The 19,067-nt window shown below is 53.5% G+C and overlaps 4 protein-coding genes across 4 annotated transcripts; 2 read left to right on the top strand and 2 right to left on the bottom strand.

The window, feature by feature from the left end:
* Positions 1-1,151: 1,151 nt before the first annotated feature.
* On the bottom strand, positions 1,152-2,878 carry LOC148594620 (uncharacterized). The gene is made up of 3 exons (XM_088525150.1): positions 2,859-2,878; positions 2,405-2,768; positions 1,152-1,562 (listed from the first exon to the last, which is right to left on the bottom strand). Exons 1-3 carry the CDS (start codon positions 2,876-2,878, stop codon positions 1,152-1,154), a joined length of 795 nt encoding a protein of 264 aa, XP_088381276.1.
* A 2,506-nt stretch (positions 2,879-5,384) lies between these two features.
* On the top strand, positions 5,385-10,040 carry LRRC43 (leucine rich repeat containing 43). Its single transcript, XM_088525149.1, has 10 exons — positions 5,385-5,741; positions 5,817-5,927; positions 6,000-6,139; positions 6,538-6,776; positions 7,244-7,413; positions 7,718-7,852; positions 8,008-8,094; positions 8,222-8,413; positions 8,716-8,800; positions 9,879-10,040. Exons 1-10 carry the CDS (start codon positions 5,385-5,387, stop codon positions 10,025-10,027), a joined length of 1,665 nt encoding a protein of 554 aa, XP_088381275.1. The 3' UTR covers positions 10,028-10,040.
* Positions 10,041-10,663: 623 nt separating this feature from the next.
* B3GNT4 (UDP-GlcNAc:betaGal beta-1,3-N-acetylglucosaminyltransferase 4) lies at positions 10,664-11,760 on the top strand. Its single transcript, XM_088525148.1, has one exon. It carries the CDS (start codon positions 10,664-10,666, stop codon positions 11,738-11,740), a length of 1,077 nt encoding a protein of 358 aa, XP_088381274.1. The 3' UTR covers positions 11,741-11,760.
* A 3,223-nt stretch (positions 11,761-14,983) lies between these two features.
* DIABLO (diablo IAP-binding mitochondrial protein) lies at positions 14,984-18,842 on the bottom strand. Its single transcript, XM_088525125.1, has 6 exons — positions 18,796-18,842; positions 18,003-18,123; positions 17,486-17,617; positions 16,814-16,924; positions 16,567-16,663; positions 14,984-15,618 (listed from the first exon to the last, which is right to left on the bottom strand). Exons 1-6 carry the CDS (start codon positions 18,840-18,842, stop codon positions 15,404-15,406), a joined length of 723 nt encoding a protein of 240 aa, XP_088381251.1. The 3' UTR covers positions 14,984-15,403.
* Between the last annotated feature and the right edge of the window lie 225 nt (positions 18,843-19,067).

The following is a 19,067-nucleotide window of genomic DNA, read 5'->3' as shown; positions in this document are numbered from 1 at the left end:
TGACCTCAGCCTTAGACAACTGATGTTTGGATACCACCTGGTAAAATTATTAAATGCAGGAAAGTGGCGTAATCTGTGAGGGTGCCCCATCTGCCAGGGCATTTATGCTGCTTGCACTTAGACCTTCAGGACTGGTAGATGGCTTTCTGATTAGGAAGAGATCATGGGCAAAACCCTCCCAGAAAGCCACCTTTGAACTCCACTCACCTTGCCTGCACGAAAATCACTCAGATTATATATATATATATATATATATATAAAATCTCAGATTATGTATTGTATTATATATATAATCTTCATTCTGGAACTGAGATTAATGTTTAGTATGACTTGGAATTTGCACAGTAACTTAAACTAGAAACATTATTTATTATTATTTACTCTATTATTCAAATAAAGGAAAAATAAGGATGTGAAAAGTGCTTTTACTCCTAGAGCAAAGCATATTTGAGTGTCTGTGTCAAGTTACGAGCTCTAGGAGCATTAAAGGACTCATTTTGGGTCCAGTGCTTGTGCCTGAGTGAAACACAGGAAAGAGAGTCCAGCAATATTTATTTCATGTCATTTTAATTTAATTTCGGTTTTTATCCAAAGATACAGTGACAGAAAATAGAGTCAAAACGTTCATTTACTAAATAGGAAATACACCATTCATCCTTCTTATATAAAAAATATAAAAGTTAAAACTCTGAATAAATATATGTAAATTATATAGGTATTTAAATAGATTTATAAATTCATAAATACAAAGTAGACTTGCTAGCAAAAAGAGAAGTACAAAACCTGTCTACTGACAGCCAATTTTTCTTTTGAAAAATGACTACAAGATAAAAATATAAATAAGGTTTAAAATGCTGGAATCATAATTTCCTCTTTGCTTATTTATATCATGACTATTTACTTAAATCAGCCTGACTTACATTAGTTCATCCTTTTTGTACCCTGTTGCAAATAAGAATATAAATAGTTTATAATAAATATAATCAATAACTTAAGACATTCATGTTTTAAATATTAAATTAAACTAAATCATATAGCTAGGATATATAGAATAATAAGTACATTGTCAACATTGCTCCTTGCTTCAAAGTGATCACATAAATACTAGTAGGTCACATTTAGCCAACGCTATGGTATCTCAAAGTTACTTTTCATCCTGACATACTACTTTGAGAGTAGAGTTTTGCTGTGTTTTGCATAAATTGCTCATATTTGTGCAGAAGCCACCAGATGGAGATCTTCTTGTCTCCTGTTGTCATCCTGCTGATCTCACGGACGTCCACCTGGGGAAGGTCCTTGCTCTGGCAGGTGTAGATGTGGGTCCCCTCGTTCAGAGTCACCTCCAGCTGGTTCAGGGTGGCGTTCACGGCCTCAGTGATGCTGTGGCCGCAGATCTCCTCCACGTCGTTTCTCAGGCCTTTCAAAGCATTAGAGAAAACGTGGAGGGCGCAGCAGCTGGATTCGAAGGCCGGGCAGTTGGGTATCACCTGGACCATTTCTCTGGCTTTGGTGTTTGCCATTAGCCAACTCCTGGTTTGGTCTGTCAAAGAGCTGCACGTGGTCTGCAGGGAGTGAGAGGAGAGAATCTCTGTTAATCTTTTTTGATTTGCATCTTTCTTGCTGGTCTCTCCTAGGACACACACTGGGAAAGCACACACTCACCATTTTTCAAGTTTTGTGTGCGTTCTTTTCTCATTGTTGCATACTGAAATTAACACTTAGGCTCCTTTTATTGAGCAGTTATCACACACTATCTGTAGCTTTGATAGTTCAGCACTTTCTGGGTTCAGAGCCTATTTGGCAGCACTTTCAGCTCTACTAAGATTTTTTTTCTTTCTTTTTCTTTTTGCTATATGGGTAAAATTTACTCATGGAAGAGGTTTGCTTTGGCCCGAAGCTATTTTTGACAATCTCAACAGAAATGTTTTTAATTTCAAGAATGAATTCAGGGTAAATCTATTACACTGATGTTTTAGCAATGTGTTCTTAAAGAATTGAGATTAGCCTGAAGTTCAGCGTGTGCCCTTGGCAGAAGAAAGGAAAAGAAAGGCCCAGTTCAGTTCTGTTTTTTAAAAGAAGCATATTTTCACATATGGATGAAGATGGCTAAATGAAGGGCGGAAAACATAGACTTATGAAGAGTTTGGTACCAAATTTTGTACAGATTTTCGCTATGATGAATACCTGCCAGCCCTTCACATACAACCTGGGACAGCTGGACTGCCAGGTAGAGCATCCTCCCAGCTCATCTGAGTGTGAGCCCTCCCAAAGGACTGAGCAAAGTTTCCTGCAGAATTTCTTCTGACTACCCTAGTGCTGAATCAAACCCAAAAGAAGGCAACTGTCCCTGTTTTTCCAAGGATTTGGCTGACTTCATCCAAAAAGCTGCCTGCTTCAAGCCTGCCACAATACAAGAGGGTGAACTTTTATATTCTAACCCAAGTATTTCTTTTCCAATGGACCAGTATATTATGTCAATGCATTGAATTTCTCCCCAGCCATGGGCACAACAGATACAACATGGTACACTTACAAAGGCTTTAAACAAGGCCGATGCCTGCATTTCCAGCACCGATGCCAAGATCTTTATACTGGTGGTAAAATGCTTCTGCCCTGTAGTAGTTTTGCCTGCTGTAGTGACAGTCGGGGCCAAAGAGACCAAGGGAACCAGTGAACAGATGAGGACGACTGTAAACCCATTGATTCCTGCAATGAAATGAAAGAAGGAAAAAAAATGAATACAATTAATACAGTTAATAATCAAGGCTCTACATCAATTCTCAGAACGTCCTGGATTTTGCTATGTACTGAATGCCCAAGCGTTGCAGAGGGAGGAAGAAGCGTGGAGCAAGGCATACCCACCCGTGTGGAGCTTCATGGCGGGGAGCAGCGGAGGTGCCACGAGCTCGCTGGGGCTCAGGCTGCTGGAGCGCTGGGGATGCCGAGGGCCGGGCCGTATTTAACTACGGAGGAGGCCTGCGTCAGTGACTCCCCCATGGTTTTTTCTTTCCTTTTTTTTTCTCTTTTGGGCAGATGATACTTTGGGTTTTTTTTTTCTTTTTGGAAGATTACATCAGAATTTCAAGTGCGTATGCGCTGATTGTGATCTAGAATATGGTTTCAAACTTACAGAGGTGCTGTCCCGTTATCGCTTTGGTTAGGGGTTCGGGACCCTTGGCTTCGCCGTCCCATCCGCGTCGTTGGGATATCCAAAGTGGAGCTCTTGGAGCGCGGGCTCTGTCTTTGACAACCTGCTGGGGCCCCAGCAGCAAGCACAGAGCTGGAGCACCAAGCCAGCAACCTGCTCCTGCAGGGCTTGCCGGGCTGCCAACGGCAGGGAAAAGGCAGCACGTGGTTCATATGGAAGGTCAACATATGCATTAATTCCCTGGATCTCTATTAAACCTTGGTTCTCCATGCAACCCTTTTGCATAACACAGTGGAGAGCACCCAGCTCTCAGCACCCATCGCTGCCACCTTCCCTTGTAACTGGGATGAAGCTGTCGTCTTCAGCAGTGACTAGATGCTGAGTATTCTCATATGCAGCAAAGTAGGGTGAAAAATCAGTCCTAGGACCTGTGGGCAAGAAGCTGAGATCAGCAGAGGACCTGCAGAACTACCAGAGTGTTGTGACAAAAACGAAAAGAAGCCCCCATGAATGCTCCTTTGTGAAAGTATTAAGCGATAGGCGCTTAGGGGTCCTTCCTTGCTCTGAGATAGGAGAAGAACCTGAAAGGCCGTGATAGAGCCAAGGTGTGCAAAGTTACCAAAAAACTGCAGGAACAATATTTTGGTGTCAAAATACTCAGTTCTTTCTATTTCCCATGCATGTTGGAAAAAAAAAAAAAAAAAGACAGAAACTAAGAGGCTCGGTGTGTGCAGAGTGTCTGGGACGAGTCACAGCTGGCCCTGGGCAGCCCCAGGCAGCCCCTCCACAGAGGCTGCCCATGGGGTTCTCTCACCTTCTCCAGGACGGAGCTGGTCTCTAAGGTTTGATATAGGACGACGCTTCCCCCATACCACGTTGCACTCTCATCCCCTCATCCGATAACTCCACGGCTTTGGGAGGAGGTTGAATTCCTTCTTGCACAGCCCATTGAATCACAGAATCATTACAGTTGGAAAAGACCTTCAAGATCCTGGAGTCCCTCTGTAAAACCTTCACCCCCCTGCCTGCTAAACCGTGTCCCTAAGTGTCCTTAAGTGTCTCATCTACACATTTCTTGAACAGCGCCAGGGATGGTGACTCCACCACTTCCCTGGACAGCCTGTTCCAAGGCTTCAGCGCAGGAATTTTTCCTAATATCTAACCTGAATGTCCCCTGGCGCAGGTTGAGGCTGTTTCAGTAGTTATTTTGGAGAAGAGATCAACCCCCATCTTAGTCATGAAATAATTCAAAGGAAGAGAATGAATTATCTTAACCTAAGATACGAAGCAACAGCTCTGTAGTCTAATGGAGAGAAACAAGAAAACAAAAGCACTGTTCTGGCAAAGGCTTTTTATATTATTATTATTTTGGGCTAAAAGGGGGAGAGAGGTGCTCCTTTGTGCATCGCCCTTAAGGAAAATCCCCACAGTGCAAGCAAGGGATATTGCAAAGGGAAAAGGTGCGTGAGCTGGAGCATCATGAGCTATTCCCATCCAGCTCTTCCTGCAGCCACGGAGGACAGCTCGAGGAATCGTGGATGGGTTTTCCTCCCCGTGTGGGGAATATCCAGTGCAGGGAATATCCATTAGCTCCTTTTTCCAAAGGGCAGCAGCTTCCCCGCCGCAGCCTCCTGCGCGTGAGCTCTGCACATCCTTTCTTGCCGCTGCGATAAGCGGCTGAGCTGATAAGGCAGCCGATGGCATCCGTCCTGCGAGTGGAAGTTCAGCCCTCCAGCACGTAACCGCCGGCTGCCGCTGCGCTCCGGGCAGCCGGTGCCCGCGGTGGAATTTGTCACTCTTGCCTCAACATCCCTTGCTGGAAAAAGCAACTAAGCCTCAGAGCCTGGAGACCTGCAGGTGACCGAGGCAGAACCAGGGTCCTGCAGTGTTTTTCCAGGTGTAAGGGAAGGGACTTTTCGCTATGAAGTCCCTTTTCCGATGGTGCGATGTGGCCGTGGCGGTTCCTGCGCCTGCGGGAACCCTGCTGTTTTTATAACTAACGGCAAAAGAGAGACCTGTTTCCTGCCTCGAATCCGTGTGCTTCTCGGCACGCCGATATCCCACATCCCGATGCCGTGCGCGGGTGCTCGGTCGGCACCCTGTAGGCGTCACACGAGCTGGCGGGACGGGGTCAGTGCCACGTGTCCCCGCAAGAGCCGCCACTGGCATTCGCATCCCGCCATCTCCTAGCGACGGCGACGCGAGTAATCCAGCCGGAGAATCCCTGCGGGGCCGGATGGCGGGGCCGGGCGGACGCAGCGTCTCGGCCGCCTTTCAGGAGCACCTGCGGCTCCTGGGGCTGCACGAGTTCCCCTGCGCCGCGCCGGGCTGCGGGACGGCTCGTCCCGGCGCGCGGCAGGATCCCGGCCGCCCGCAGGAGCAGCTCCGCAGCGGAGCGTGGCGCGCGGAGCAGGAGGAGAGCCGGGAGGAGCGCGCGGAGTTGCTGCGCGGGCGGCGCTCGCCCTGGGCGCTGCCGCCGGGCTGCAGCGCCGAGGACCAGCGGCTGCGGCTGCTGGCCGTGCGGGCGCCCCGGCTGGCGCGCGGCCGCTCCGTCTTCCTCTTCTTCCACACCCTGCGCCTCGTGGACCAGGGGGTGAGCGCGCCGGCCGCCCGCATTGTCGCCATCGCCCCGCGGCGGCGGGTGGCGGACGGAGCCGCCTCTTTGCAGGTGGCCGAGGTGGACGAGGGCCTGCTGCGCTTCGAGCACCTGGAGGAGCTGGTGCTCAGCGCCAACCGCATCGGCGCCGTCGCCTCCGCCAACCTGCCCCGCACGCTGACGGTGAGGCGGGACGGCGGCGGGGGGCTGCGGCGCCGAGCGGGCCGCGCGGCAACGGGCGCCCGTGGGCTGCAGGTGCTGGAGCTGTGCGGCAACGCCGTGGGCGACCTGCGGGGCCTGTGCGCGCGGCCGCCCCCGCGCCTGCAGCACCTGGGGCTGGGCCACAACCGCCTGCGCGGAGCCGCGCACGGCGCCTTCCTCACCGAGCAGTTCTGGTAACCGCCCCGGGACGGCCGGGATGCTCGGGGCGCTCCGGGCTACCTGTGTTAAGGGACTGTAGCCCTTGGGCATGAGCGCGGCTCCGTTCCAGCCCCATGGGCACCGTGTGGTCTTTGCTGCCTCCCCTCGCTCCTGCCATTGGGTGTCCCTGGCATTTGGGTGTCCCCATCCATGCAACAGCACAGGGAGATACCCCCGCATGGACCCACCACTGCCATCTCCCCAAATCCCTTCCTGGGAAAGGACCCACTGAAGGGTGCAGTGGGTGGCTAAGGATGCTGGAGCTGTGGGGCAAGGAGCCATGGGGTGGGCAGCACGGGGACTTGTGGTGTCTTTTCTCATCTAGAGGCACCGATGTCCCCAGCCTGCCCTGACTGCTGCTCTTCTCCTCCAGGCCGAACCTCGTTTCCCTTGACCTGAGCTTCAATGGCCTCACGGACCTGCCGGGGCTGCTGTCGCGGCTGGGCAGCCTGCGGAAGCTGCGCGTGCTGGTGCTGCAGGGCAACCCGCTGGCGCTGCTGCCCGCCTACCGCGGCTTCGTGGTGGACAGCCTGCCCGCGCTCTGCGTGCTGGACGACGTGCGCATCGGGCCCGACGAGAAGCACCAGTGCCACGGGCTGGCGGCGCAGCCCGGTGAGCCGGGGCCGCTGCAGACGGCCAGGGAGCAGGGGGGTGGTGGCCACCGAGCTGAACCCGCCGGGATTGCTCTGGATCCAGGGTCGGCTTCTGCCTTGACTTTTCCCAAACACATCCCTCCCCACATCGGCACAGAGATCTGCAGCCCCAGGGATGGGCAGGGAGGCAGGTATCTGTGCTCCTCCAGCACCCGGCTTGGCCATTGTCACCTAAAAACCTCCCTTTTCACCCTGAATTGTGCATCAGGAGGAGGGTTTTCTCCATAGCCGTTTTCCCTCCTGGGGTGGCTATCGGAGGACAGTCCCCGTAGGGCGGGCAGGACGTGGTGGCACCTCGGGCTCGGAGCACGTCCCTGCCAGCGCCCGGGGCCGCTTGCGCGGCGGGTGAGTGACCCCGTGCGGCCGTGACCTGCCACAGCCCCGGGGACACGGGTGGCCGTGGGTGACGCGGCTCCCGCCTCGCAGAGCTGCTGCCGCTGGCAGCCCGCGTGGCTGTGAGTGTCGGGGCGCTGTGCGGGCTGCCCGAGCCCCGCGGCCCCGAGCCCGGCGCCGACTTCCCCGTCGTCACCTGCAGCTACTACGTGACCTACGAGTTTGCGGCCGGCGAGGCCAGCGAGGACGCGGGCGGCCCCCAGGTTTGCGCTTAGCATCGCTGCTGCGGACGAGGAGACGTGGCCCCCGGGGCCCTGCAAACCAGCGCCGCTGCCGGGGCTCCCTGTCTGCTCCAGGCGACTGCAAGTCCTCAGCATCCCGCAGCAGCCATGCAGGATCCCAACAGCAGGAATGCCGAGGAAAACTGGGAGCCTGCCGCTGGAGAGGAGCCAGAGCCACGTGCTAGTAAGGGGGAATTGGGAACGAGTCTGCTATTCTGGTGGCCGGGGTGGCTTTACGGCTCCTCTGGGATGCACCGGCATCGGCACATCCCTCCGTGCAGCGGAGGTGTTCGCCACCCCCGGGAAGCCCTGGGCAGACCCCATGGACTGCGGCTACGAGCGGGAGCACACGGCCACGGACCTGGAGGGGCTGAAGGCCTTCCTGGAGGCCGGGACCATCCTCTCCGTGGTGGAGGAGAAGGTGGGCGCAGGCCAAGGGGCTGGTGGCACCGCAGACCCGGGGGAAGCAGCCACCTGGGCCAGGTTCCCGCATCCCCCTGTCCCTGTGTCCCCATGTCCCTGCATCCCCATGTTCCCATGTCCCCGCGCCAGCAGCGCCCTGTGCCTCTCCTGCAGGTGCTCTCTTGGCCTCTCACTGCGGATGCGGATGAAGCCGCCGCTCAGAAGGGGAAGGCAGGGCGAGGGCTGCAGCGCGGCACCACGGTAGGACGCAGGCGGGACACGTGTTCACGCACTGCCCCAGCTGCCCAAACTGCGGCTGGGGATGAGGGCTCCGGGCTGGGAATCTCCCATCCATAACGCTCTGCCTTGTCCCCACTTGGTGCTCCAGGAAGGATCCAGGAAGAAGAAGAAGGAAAAACCCTGTGAGCTCCGCAGCGACCCTCCCATTCACAGGACCCTGGGCACCGGGAGGGTGAGCCTGGAAGCCCTGCTGGCCACCGAGGCCCTGGTGGCAACTGTGTGTGACCTCGGGATCCCGGCCACCGAGGAGCCGCCGCGGCCACCGAGCCCGGAGGAGAAGGTACCGAGCGGAGAGAGGCAGGTCTGCCAGGGCCGGGGACTCTCCTGCTTCTCCTCTTCCTCCTCCTCCTCCTCCTCCTCCTCTTCCTCCTCTTCCTCCTCCTCCTCTTCCTTCTCCTTCTTCTCTTTCACCTTCTTTCACCTTCTCCTCCTTCTCCTCTCTTCCCTCTGCTGTGCTCCCTTTCCTGGATGTCCCCTAAATGCTGCTGACAGACCCCAGACAGCGACCACTGTAATCACAGGCCTCACTTTTGCCCCTGGCCAATTAAATCCCAAACTAACAGTGGAAACGTCTCTCCACAGGACAGGAAAAAAGACAAGGACAGGAGCAAAAAGCTGAAAGAAGGGCGAGAAAATGAGGCCAGCCAGACCATCTTGTCCACCAAAGGTGACCAAAGGCCGGGGGTGGCTGGGCAGAGCGAGCTGGGGGCCACGGGGAGGCTGCGGGTCCCTGGGTGACCCCACAAGGTGCTCGTGAGGGCAGCGTGATCCAGGATCCCAGCCTGCGTCCGTGAGCACTTTGCAGAGGGCGTCACCGCTCCTTGCAGGGTGCAGGTGGGATGCAGAGATGTCCCCAGGGTCCCCGGCGGGTGCCGCAGCCTCCCTGCACACAGCAGAGACCCCCCCCCAGCCTCGTGCCGGTTGTTTTTCCAGCGGGTAGTTTTTTGTTTTGGCTGCAAAAACAGCCGTGCCAGCACATCGGAGAGGGAAGGGCAAGCCCAGGAGGAAGCTGTGGAGGGAAGAGGCTGCGCGGCCACCAAGCGTCCTCGCATTAACCCTGTGCGCGCTCCCCGCAAGGCGCTCGTGCGGTGAGCGCGCCGTCCGCACGGAGGTGCTGGAAAAGCCGCGCGGCAGCCGGGGCTCGGCGGGATCAGCTGCATTTAGCTGCTGCCCTCCCCTCTGCAGAGGAGGGGAAAGCACCGAGGGGGATTAGGCAGAAACTCGTGCTTCATTTGGCATCACGCTGCCCCGCTTTGCACTTCGCAAGGGGAAGGTCCCAGCTGCTGCCAGCAGCCCTTTTATATCCCCTCATCTGCAAAAACCCACAAATAATGAGGCCTTTTGGGGCAATTGGGATTCAGGGAAACCCTACGGCTCCAAAAGGAGCAGCGGCCTCGTCCGGAGCTCACACTCTGCCCGGGCATTGGGGGTTGTCATAGGAAGTGCGCCCATGTCAGTCCCACACTTGATTTTCCAGGTTGCTCCCAACGATTTATTTCTGCGTCTTGCTGCTTCTGCTAGAAATACCGGGGAAACTGCACAACAAAGAGAATGCAAAATTGCACCGAGTTTGGTTTCCTGATTAAGACACTTGTGGGGTTTCTTACCCAATGTCACGCTACAACAGATTTTCCCTCAGGACCTGGCACTCGGTGCTAACCTGGTGGGCTCGTCCCTGCTGCCCAGGGCTGGCTTTAAGGTGATTTATTCTGCAAGCACTGCGACCTATCTACTTCCTTCTGCAGGAAAAGGGAAACCCAAAGAGGTTTCAGAGCCGGAGGAGAGCCAGGGGGAGCTGCCGGTGCCGCTGACCGTCCACTTCCAGATGCAGCTGCTGCGCTGGCCCGCGGTGGCCGGAGCCCAGCAGCCGGCGAGCGCGGGGAAGGTTCATTAGTGCGGGTGTAACGAGCCGTGGAAGATCGTGGAATAAACCCCACGGGACGCGGTGGCTGCCGGCTCAGCACGTGCACAGCCGCAGGCTGGACCCCGACGCCGGGAGACGACCCAAGGGCCCGGGGCAGTCACGGAGCTGCTGCCGTGGGAGGGCAGGCTGGGGTTGCAGGGCCCCACGCGCAGGGTGCCACGCTCGAGTGCGGTGCCCACTGCATCTGGGCCTGCGTGCGGGGGGCAGGGAACGCGGGGCACTGCGTGGGGGTCGGTGCACGGTGCGCAGGGCGCAGTGCAGCGCGCAGGGCGCGGGGCTCGGTGCGCAGCAGGCGCGCAGGTTGCGGGGCTCGGCGCGCACCGCCCGCCGGGGGCTGCGCACGGGCGGTCCCGGGGCGGTGCCGGGGCGGTCCCGGGGCGGTGCCGGTGCCGGTCCCGGCGCGCGCTCGGGCGGCGGCGGCTCCCGGTAGGTGCCGGCGGCGGCTCCGCTCCCCGGGGCCGGGGGGAGGCAGCGGCGGCGGCCCCGGGGCGCTTCTCTCTTCCCCTTCCCTTTCCCTTCCCCGCGGGGCTGCGGCCGGGCAGGGAGTTAACGCGTCCCTCGTGTTTCCTCCACGGCGCAGGGCCCGGATTCCACCCCCGGGCCGCGATGTCTCGGCGGGCGCTGGCGCTCTCCGCGCTCTCGGCCGCGCTCCTGGCCTGCTTCTTCTTCGCGAGGCAAGGCGTGAACGTGGCCGGAGGTCAGGCAGCGGCCGCAGCGAAGCCCAAGCCCCAGTCCCCGGCTCCGGGGCGCCTCGAGCCCCGCAGGTGTTTGCCGAACCTGACGCTCGCCAACTCCTCTCTCGCCCTCCCAGAGCTCCACCGCCTCTTCCTAACGTACCGGCACTGCCGCGTCTTCCCCACGCTGCTGAAGCCCTCCAGGTGCGGCCAGGAGACCTTCCTCTTGCTGGCAATTAAGTCGTCCCCCATCAACATAGACCGGCGGGTGGCCATCAGGAACACCTGGGGGAAGGAGGTCTCCATCGGCAGCAAGCGCGTGCGGCTCGTGTTCCTGCTGGGGCGCTCGGAGGCCAGGGTGCGGGCGCACCCCCTGCACCGGCTGCTGGCTTACGAGAGCCAGGAGTTCGACGACATCGTGCAGTGGGACTTCATGGACAACTTCTTCAACCTGACCCTCAAGGAGCTGCACTTCCTGCGCTGGTTCGCCGAGGACTGCCTGCACGCCCGCTTCGTGCTCAAGGGCGACGACGACGTCTTCGTCAACACCTACAACATCGTGGAGTTCCTCCGGGAGCTGGACCCGGCGCAGGACCTCTTTGTCGGCGACGTGATCGCCAAGGCCCGGCCCATCAGAAACACCAGGGTCAAATACTTTATTCCGGAGTCCATGTACCAAGGCCCCTACTACCCTCTCTATGCTGGTGGGGGCGGCTACGTGATGTCTAGAGAGACCGTGCGCCGCCTCCGGAGCACGGCAGAGGACACGGAGCTCTTCCCAATCGACGACGTCTTTGTGGGAATGTGCCTGGCAAAGATGGCAGTGACCCCGAAGAACCACGCTGGCTTTAAGACTTTTGGGATCCAGCGACCTTTCAATCCTTTTGATCCGTGCCTGTACAAAGAACTGATGATCGTGCACAGGCTGAGCCCCATGGAGATGTGGATCATGTGGACGCTGGTCAAGGATGAGAGCATCAGATGTGCGGTCTCGGCGCTGAGCCCCTAGAGAAGGGGTTGGAAGCGAGCGCCGGGGAGCGCAGACGGTGACCGGTACCGGGTACTTAAACTAGAAATCCCGCTCTGGTAGAAACGTGCCCGCTACTGACAGACTGTGTGAGCCCTAGGGTTTGGGCTTGCAATAAGCCCTTTTCTAGCGGGTTACCGAAGTGGGTGCGTTCTCACGGGGAGGGCACGGGACGGCACCGGTACTTGCAGATGCGGTCGGGCACGGCACCGGGAGCGCTGTGACGGCTGGAGCCGTCGGCACTGCCGGGTCACGGGTGACGGGGGCAGGTGCTGCCACCAAGGGAGGCCCTGCCCGGCTCCTGGAGGAATGGGGCTAATGCCTGACGGCCCCGAAATTCCCTCTAACCTTTTGAAGTCAAGGCAGGAGCAGGGGAAAGAGCAGAGCCTGCTGCGGGGTCTGCTGCAGTGCGGTCCCACTGTCCTGGGCTAGAAACCCTGCAGGTCCTGGGGGCAGCAGGAGACAGGGAATGGCGTGGAGGAAAATGTCACTGGAATTTAGTGCCTTACCACAGAAATCCAAGGGCTTGGGTTCCAGCATGAGCCCTTTGGATTTTACAGATGTTTATTACATGTGTACTTGCACTGGAAACTTCTGCACAAACACACTTTCGGGTTGGGTTTGAGGGCAGAAGTATGTTGAATACTCACAGTGTTCATTACAGTCGTGGTGGCTGCAGCTTTCTGTGTTGCGTGGGCGACGTTGGGGGGATGTTTCTATCTCTTGGTTACATTGGGTTTAAATAAAACACAATTTTGGAAGTGTTTGCACGGGAGTATTCTTGTTCCTCTGAAAGCTCAGAGTCCTCAAGAGCAGAGAAACTAAAATCGGGTCCTGGGTGTCTGCAAGGATTTCTTGATGTTACTGAGAATATGGTTATGTGGGAACGGAAACTTGGTGCTGCTTCTGCTGTGGGTCGCAGCCTCCTCTGCCCCCATCCAGGCAGGATGTGCTAATACAGAAGCAGCAGTGAGGCTGGCTGGAGGGCTGTAAATCTGGTTGAAAGTGAAGGCAAGGCTGGCGCCTGCTTTTGTGAAGCTTCTCAGCGTCAGAGGCTCCTGGCACTAGCTCAGAAGTGCTGCGTGTGAGCAGGAAACTGTCATAAAATTGGGGCTTAGAGAAAGGGTCTGATTGCAGAACTCAAAGCCGGTTTCTGTTGGGCTGCAGTCTTTGCTGTCTCTTGCACTGCTTGTCCCATGTTCACTGCCCATCAGATGTGAGCTGGAGCTTCCGGATACGTCCCAGATGTGTGCCCAGGAATGCTTATTTGCACTTAAGGAGTGGAGATACAGGCTTTTTTTAAACCAGAGGTTTGACAAGTTGAACAGTGGTGCAACTACACTTGTGGCTTTGGCTTTGTAAGGTACTGGGTGTTGTCCTAATTTGGCCCTGCTGCATGACACACGATTTTGTGGTTGGAGCTGCAACCCTCATGAGCTGTTTGTGCCAGATGTGAGTAGGTGTTTGTCTGAAAGGAACAAGATTGCCCTTCCAAGGGTGAGCCTCTGCGTGCCCATCTGCAGTGTGGTCTTGGTGCAAGCTGCTCCTCGCTGATTATCGCTGCAGTCTAACGACAATTAGCGTAGGAATTAGCTGTCTCTGGGAAATTGTCCGTGTCATTTCAAATGTATTCACTGTTGGATTTGTAAGCCAGGCATGATGTCAGGCAGCAAAACCTGGTGACTTCTCTTCTCTGGGCTCTGCTGCCTGTTCGAGAGCAGAGCCTGGACAGAGCAGGTCTGGGGCCATGTGAGCTGCCATGGTAGCATTTTTCTGTTCCACTAGATGTTTCCAAATGCAAACTCAGTAATGTGAAGTAGAGGGTGATGATACTCGTGGCCGTTCTGGGCTTAGGTGCATTGGCTAATCACTGACGAGCAACTCACTTTGTGATGAAGGTGAGGGGCTCTTTCGCTTCTTCATTTTGCAGGCGAGATGGAGTCGTCCATGCTCCTTCCTCCCTTTTCGACCTGAACTGACTCATTTTCCTCTCACATCTGCAGGTCAGTTCTGTGTGGCCACAGCCTGCATCCTAGGTAGTAAGAGAAGGGCAGACAGTGCAATAGTGGGGAAAGGAGGGGCGGCTCTGGAGGGGCCTGGACTCCTTCCCAAAGCCCCTCAATGCCCGTCTGTCTGGAGCAGCACTGCGGTGGTGTCGACAGACCGGGCGCCGTGTGTGAGCACAGCTGGGCGAGGGGCTCGGCCCGGGTTCCTACACTGGAAACACGCGGGAGCAGATGAGGCCAGAGGCTGCACCCGGCTCTGAGCGGGAGCCTTCCCAGCGCTCCGGCCCCAGGGCAGGTTTGGGGCCCCCTGACTCCGCTGTATTCCTCTGTGCTGCCATTCCAGGCTCTGCCATCCTCGTGGAATACAGAAGCATCCAGTGAGGAGCAGAAGAAAGAGAAGTTTGTTCTTTTTTACTTAAGCAGGATAGACACAAACTTCACAAAATATCTATTTTTAACCTGTAAGTGTTCAATGCTGTAGAGCTGGGCCTGCATTAGTTCAAAAGGCAGGCAAAATGAGGTAAGGATAGAAAGGTTCATATTACAGCTGAAAAAAAAAATCCTAGTTTAGCACAAATCACAGTCTAGTAACAGTAACCCCAACAGATGTAATGCATCACAATGTTAATTTGCCTTGAAAAATAATGTTTAAACGCCTCCTACAAAAACTGATGAAGTTCTAATGGATGCCCTTCTACAAAACAATCTCAGTTTACATTGTCTATACAATTAATATTGCAAATCTCACATTAAGTTGTCAAAATAGAAAATGAAAATAGTGAAACACAGTTGTGGTTTTGAAGCCTGCAGTGAAATATCTGGCTTACAAAAAGAGAGAATTAAGTTTATTTTCTTGAAACTTGAACTGGAAAGAATTCAAATGTGTAAAACTCAGTTTTGCTTATGCTTTGCTTATAAGTCTGCGGCTGTAACTACTTTGTTTGCAGCCACAGTATCTTTAAAACCAAATCTCCTTTCCTTCCTGGGGAAGGCAGCTATATTAGAAGCATGACTTTTGTGTGAAGGAGGTTACTATATTAAACTGCAAAACCTCAATAAAAAGAGCTCGGGTAAATCCACAGAATGTTTTCACATCTACAGCAAATGTTTCCTCTGCAATTGAGTGTAATTAGATGAAGCCTCATTACACACTTTTTTAAGAATACAAATAGAAAACAGCACTTAATCTCCCATCCAGATGGGCACACTCATAATGACATACATTTGCACAGTTTACTCAAGGTATCTACTAACAGACATAATTTTCTTCACAAATTAAAAATGAACTTTTAAATACATGTCTTTGGCTGATATCTCATTAGTCTCCCTGTTAGAGAGTTCTCACAACCATATCAAACCATTTGTAGGATCCTCCCAGCAGAGAGACAGTTATTAACATGCTATCCTAGATAGCCATTTTCACATTTGCATAGTTAAGCACTTAACTGAATTAACTAGAAACATGATAGGTTACAAACAAGAATGGGGCCTTTCAGATATTGGAATTGACTCAATTTGTAAAGCAAGCCTGTTTGGGAAAACAAAAATGGGATCACAGGCTTCTTTCAACACGTTCCCCACTATCCAACATTGAAGTTTGGGACCATTCAGTTACTCTGAGGTGACCCGCAAGTTCTTCTCAATCTTCTCGAAGATAAGGGTCATCTCCTGCTTCTGTGCTTCCTAAAATGCCCTGTGGCAATGACGATTCATCTCCTTGAGCTTTTATGAGCTCTTCTGTTTGAGCTTCAGCTAACTTGGTCTCTGCTTTCCGGGAGAGCTGCCGCACATCTTGCACCTGTGATTTCACGAGCTGGATGTGGCTGCGGGCGGTCACTGAGGCTTGATCTGCACCTGAAAAGCAGATATTTAAACACCTTGGGTTAGAGGAGCACTCAGCAAACCTTCAGTCAAGAAAGCCATTGTCCATAATTAGCACTCACTATGCTCAGTGTTTCAGTAACTCTGGGGCTATCCGAATGCTAAATGTGTTTGCTGTTCATTTACCTTATACAACAATCTGTCTACTTGGAGATATTTTTGCCCCCTAAAATTCTCGCCAAAGTGGGTTTCAGCCAGTGCTGGATCAGAATAATCAGCAGGCACTAGTGGGTTTGAGAGCTAAATCCAGCCCAACCACCGTATCGTATCCGCATTCTGTCCTTGACCTGGCCTGGGCTGGAACCTCCCAACAGCAGGAATGTCTCTGGCATTGCTGAACTTGAAACCTTTGTCCTCCTGTACTCCTGCAGACTATCTTTTTCAGCAGTTCCTCAGGAAGCCACACTTGCAGTTCCACTGCCCCTGTGTGTCCGTCTGCTTCCTCCCTTTTTCCTCTCCCTGCTATGATAACTTTGCTATTTGCCACGAGTCAGATCATAACTCGGTCACAGTTATCAGTTTTGTGAAAGGTTGTGTAGGGGATGAAAGACTCAGACTAGTATTTCCCAGAAAGGCAAATCTTCTTACTTCTAAATAAGACAGAATCCAGCTGGTGAGACCTGCTGGACCCAGGCACTGTAGTTCCATTCCCAGAACTGAGACTGAACAGTGCATTTCAAATTGTCTAATTGTCAATCGTGCCTCGGCATAGGTAGTCTTAATCAGAACAGCATTTGCAGTTCCAGGTCCATCTCACACTAGACCTGACCACAGGTAGGACACAAGATCCTGGCCCTTCTGAAAACCAGGCGCTCGTTCTGTACTGGCAGGTTAACTGGGCTTAAATGCTGGTGAAAGACCTTGTCATGATTTTTGCTTGTGACTAAGTGATTCACATTAGTGCTTCTAACTGTGCCTTACCTGTTTGATAGGCAGCTTCTGCTGCCATCTCCGAAAGCCGTAACGCAGTCATCCAGCTGGATTCCAGCCTTAGATATTCTTGCTGTTTTGCCGTCACCTGTGAGTAAAAATAAAGTATTGTTTAACTTGATATAGCAGTATCTAAATGTTCTTCTAGACAACACCTTTGTGGGAAGGTAAGCAAATGATAAAAGAGATTTCTGAGTAAACCAGGCAAATTGAGGATGGGAGGGACGTGAATCTTTACCTCAACTCTGGCTCCTATTATCACCTGCCAGACTGCATCCACCTCATCCGAATTCATCTTCCCAAGAAGATTTGCATATTGCTTATAGAGAGACACCAGCGTATAAACTGCCTGCAAAGAATTAATGTGACACAATTATACACCATTCTATAAATCATTGGTGTTTCAGTATCTATAAATCACTGGTGTTTCAGTATTACTCAGGGTTAACGAGGCATAGAACATAAGAACCAACCCACCTCTTATTTGCACTGAGTAACAAGATCTCTAAACGGTTCTCAAAATTATTAGGGAATAATTAATTGTTAGAGAAAAATTATTGGGAATACACCTAGGGGTGATGCATCCCGGTTACTCAGTATGTGGAGATCCGACAACTGCTCTGGGTTTCTTTAGCACCAGTTCTGAGATACACATCTTCCAGGATGAAGTTCAAACTCAAAGCAACAGTCTAACAAGTTTAAAAATAACTTTTGTATTTGATACAGTAGAAGAATGGTAAGCCCTACCCCACTGTTGCCTAGGGACAACAAACCTCCAATCCTTACTGCCTCTGTTACTACAATTCATAAAAGTGCACTTTAATTATGATATAATGGGGGTAAATACTGCATTATAATTCAGTATTTTCAGTATTAACTTGCTGGCAGAATGTGTAATCTCTCAGCTTACCTTTGTATACTCTGTCAAAGCTTCAATCAGGGCATATGTTGTTTGAGAGAGGAGAGTAGAGGTACTATCAGTTACTAGGGAAACTGCCCTCTTAATCAAGGCATCATTACTGAGAGAAATTGAGTTCTGCTTCTGAAAGACAATAAATTTGCATGGTCTTTACACTCTGGTTTTCCATATACATGTTACTTGTACATCAGTAACAAGAGGAAAAAGCAAGATTGTTAGTTATAAAGCTGGATAACCCAATGATGAATAGAGTTAGGAAACAGGAAAAAATCTTCCCTTTCTCTGAAAGCAAATGCTTTTTTTTTTTTTTTGAAGGATGTTATTGAAGGTGGGCATTAACCTTCTCATTTTTCTTCCTGAACAGCTATGTGGTCAAACATCTGTATTCCTAAGAAATAATACAATCGTGCCCTATGCAGGCTGCATAGCCTTGCAAAATCCTGCACAAGTGGTTTTGAATTTTGGACTGTTTCTAAGGAGCAGGGGCAGGTCCCCCCTCGCACGTTACCTCTATGACGGGGACTGCGCACAAGGAAACTCCCAGCCCCACTCCCACGAGCTGCTGCCATCGTCCGCTCAAGCCCGAGAGGCAGCGTCTGCTACTGCTATTCAGCACGGGGAAACTGTGTCTGGAAAGGCAAGAAAAAGTCAAAACGTAACCAGCGTGTGGTGGAAAACGGGTACTGAAGAGAAACAGAGCACCCAGAGGCTGTCCTGGTCTCTACCAGGTTTCCGTAACGCAGCTGCATTACAGTGACTGAGTGGGTTTGTTTTGAAACCTGTTACAATGCCTAAATATAACTGCAAGGAAAAACAAACAAGCACAATAACTTGTACACAAGCAATCCTCTGAAAGGAGGGCTATCCTGATTTGTCTGGCACCAACATATTCTCAATATTCGTTGCCTTGAAAAGCTAGGTAAAAATGCCATGCTTAGAAATGATACATGCGAGTAATCACTTAAGTGGTAGCTGTCGGTGACACTTCGGGCCTTCTGTGTTCAGTGAGTTTTATTTATATCCAGGGTTGCGCAAGCGCCTGCGGGCTCAGGGACTGTCCCAAGCGGAAAACCAGCATCCAGCGCTGGTCATACTCCGGCTGCGGGCTGGTATTTTTACCAAAACGAGCTGCTTTCCCTTCTTTCGCGCTGCGCGCGTTGCTGCGGCGGCGCGGGGGCGGGTGCCGCGGCTCCCTGCGAGCAAACGGAGCGGGGCCGCCGCGCGCGGCCCCCGGGCAAGGCGCAGCGCGCGCGGCCGGCGGCGCCCGCGGGATCGCGGCCGGCCGGGGCGCCCGGCGGTACCTGAGGAGGGAGCAGCAGCCGCGCAGCCAGCGCCCGCCCGCCGCCATCTTGCCCCTTGCCGCGGCGCGCCGGAAGTGACGGCATCCCGCCGGGGGGTGGGGCGTGTCGCCGCCTTGGCGCATGCGCGTGGGGCGGGCGGGAAGCGGCCGTTGAGGTAACGGCCGTTGAGGTAACGGCGGCTGCGCTAACGGCGGCTGTGGGCAGCGCGGCGAGAAGAGGAAAAGCGCCTTTTCCTTCCCTTCTCCTGCCCCCCAGTACCAGACATCGTGTAA

The sequence above is a fragment of the Tinamus guttatus genome, unplaced genomic scaffold, assembly GCF_059628265.1.
Source record: "Tinamus guttatus ecotype Peru unplaced genomic scaffold, ASM5962826v1 Tinamus_guttatus_pri_ptg000223l, whole genome shotgun sequence".
Classification (NCBI taxonomy): Eukaryota; Metazoa; Chordata; class Aves; order Tinamiformes; family Tinamidae; genus Tinamus; species Tinamus guttatus.
Note: the sequence above shows the minus strand (reverse complement) of the source record. Positions and strands in the feature narration are given on the sequence as shown.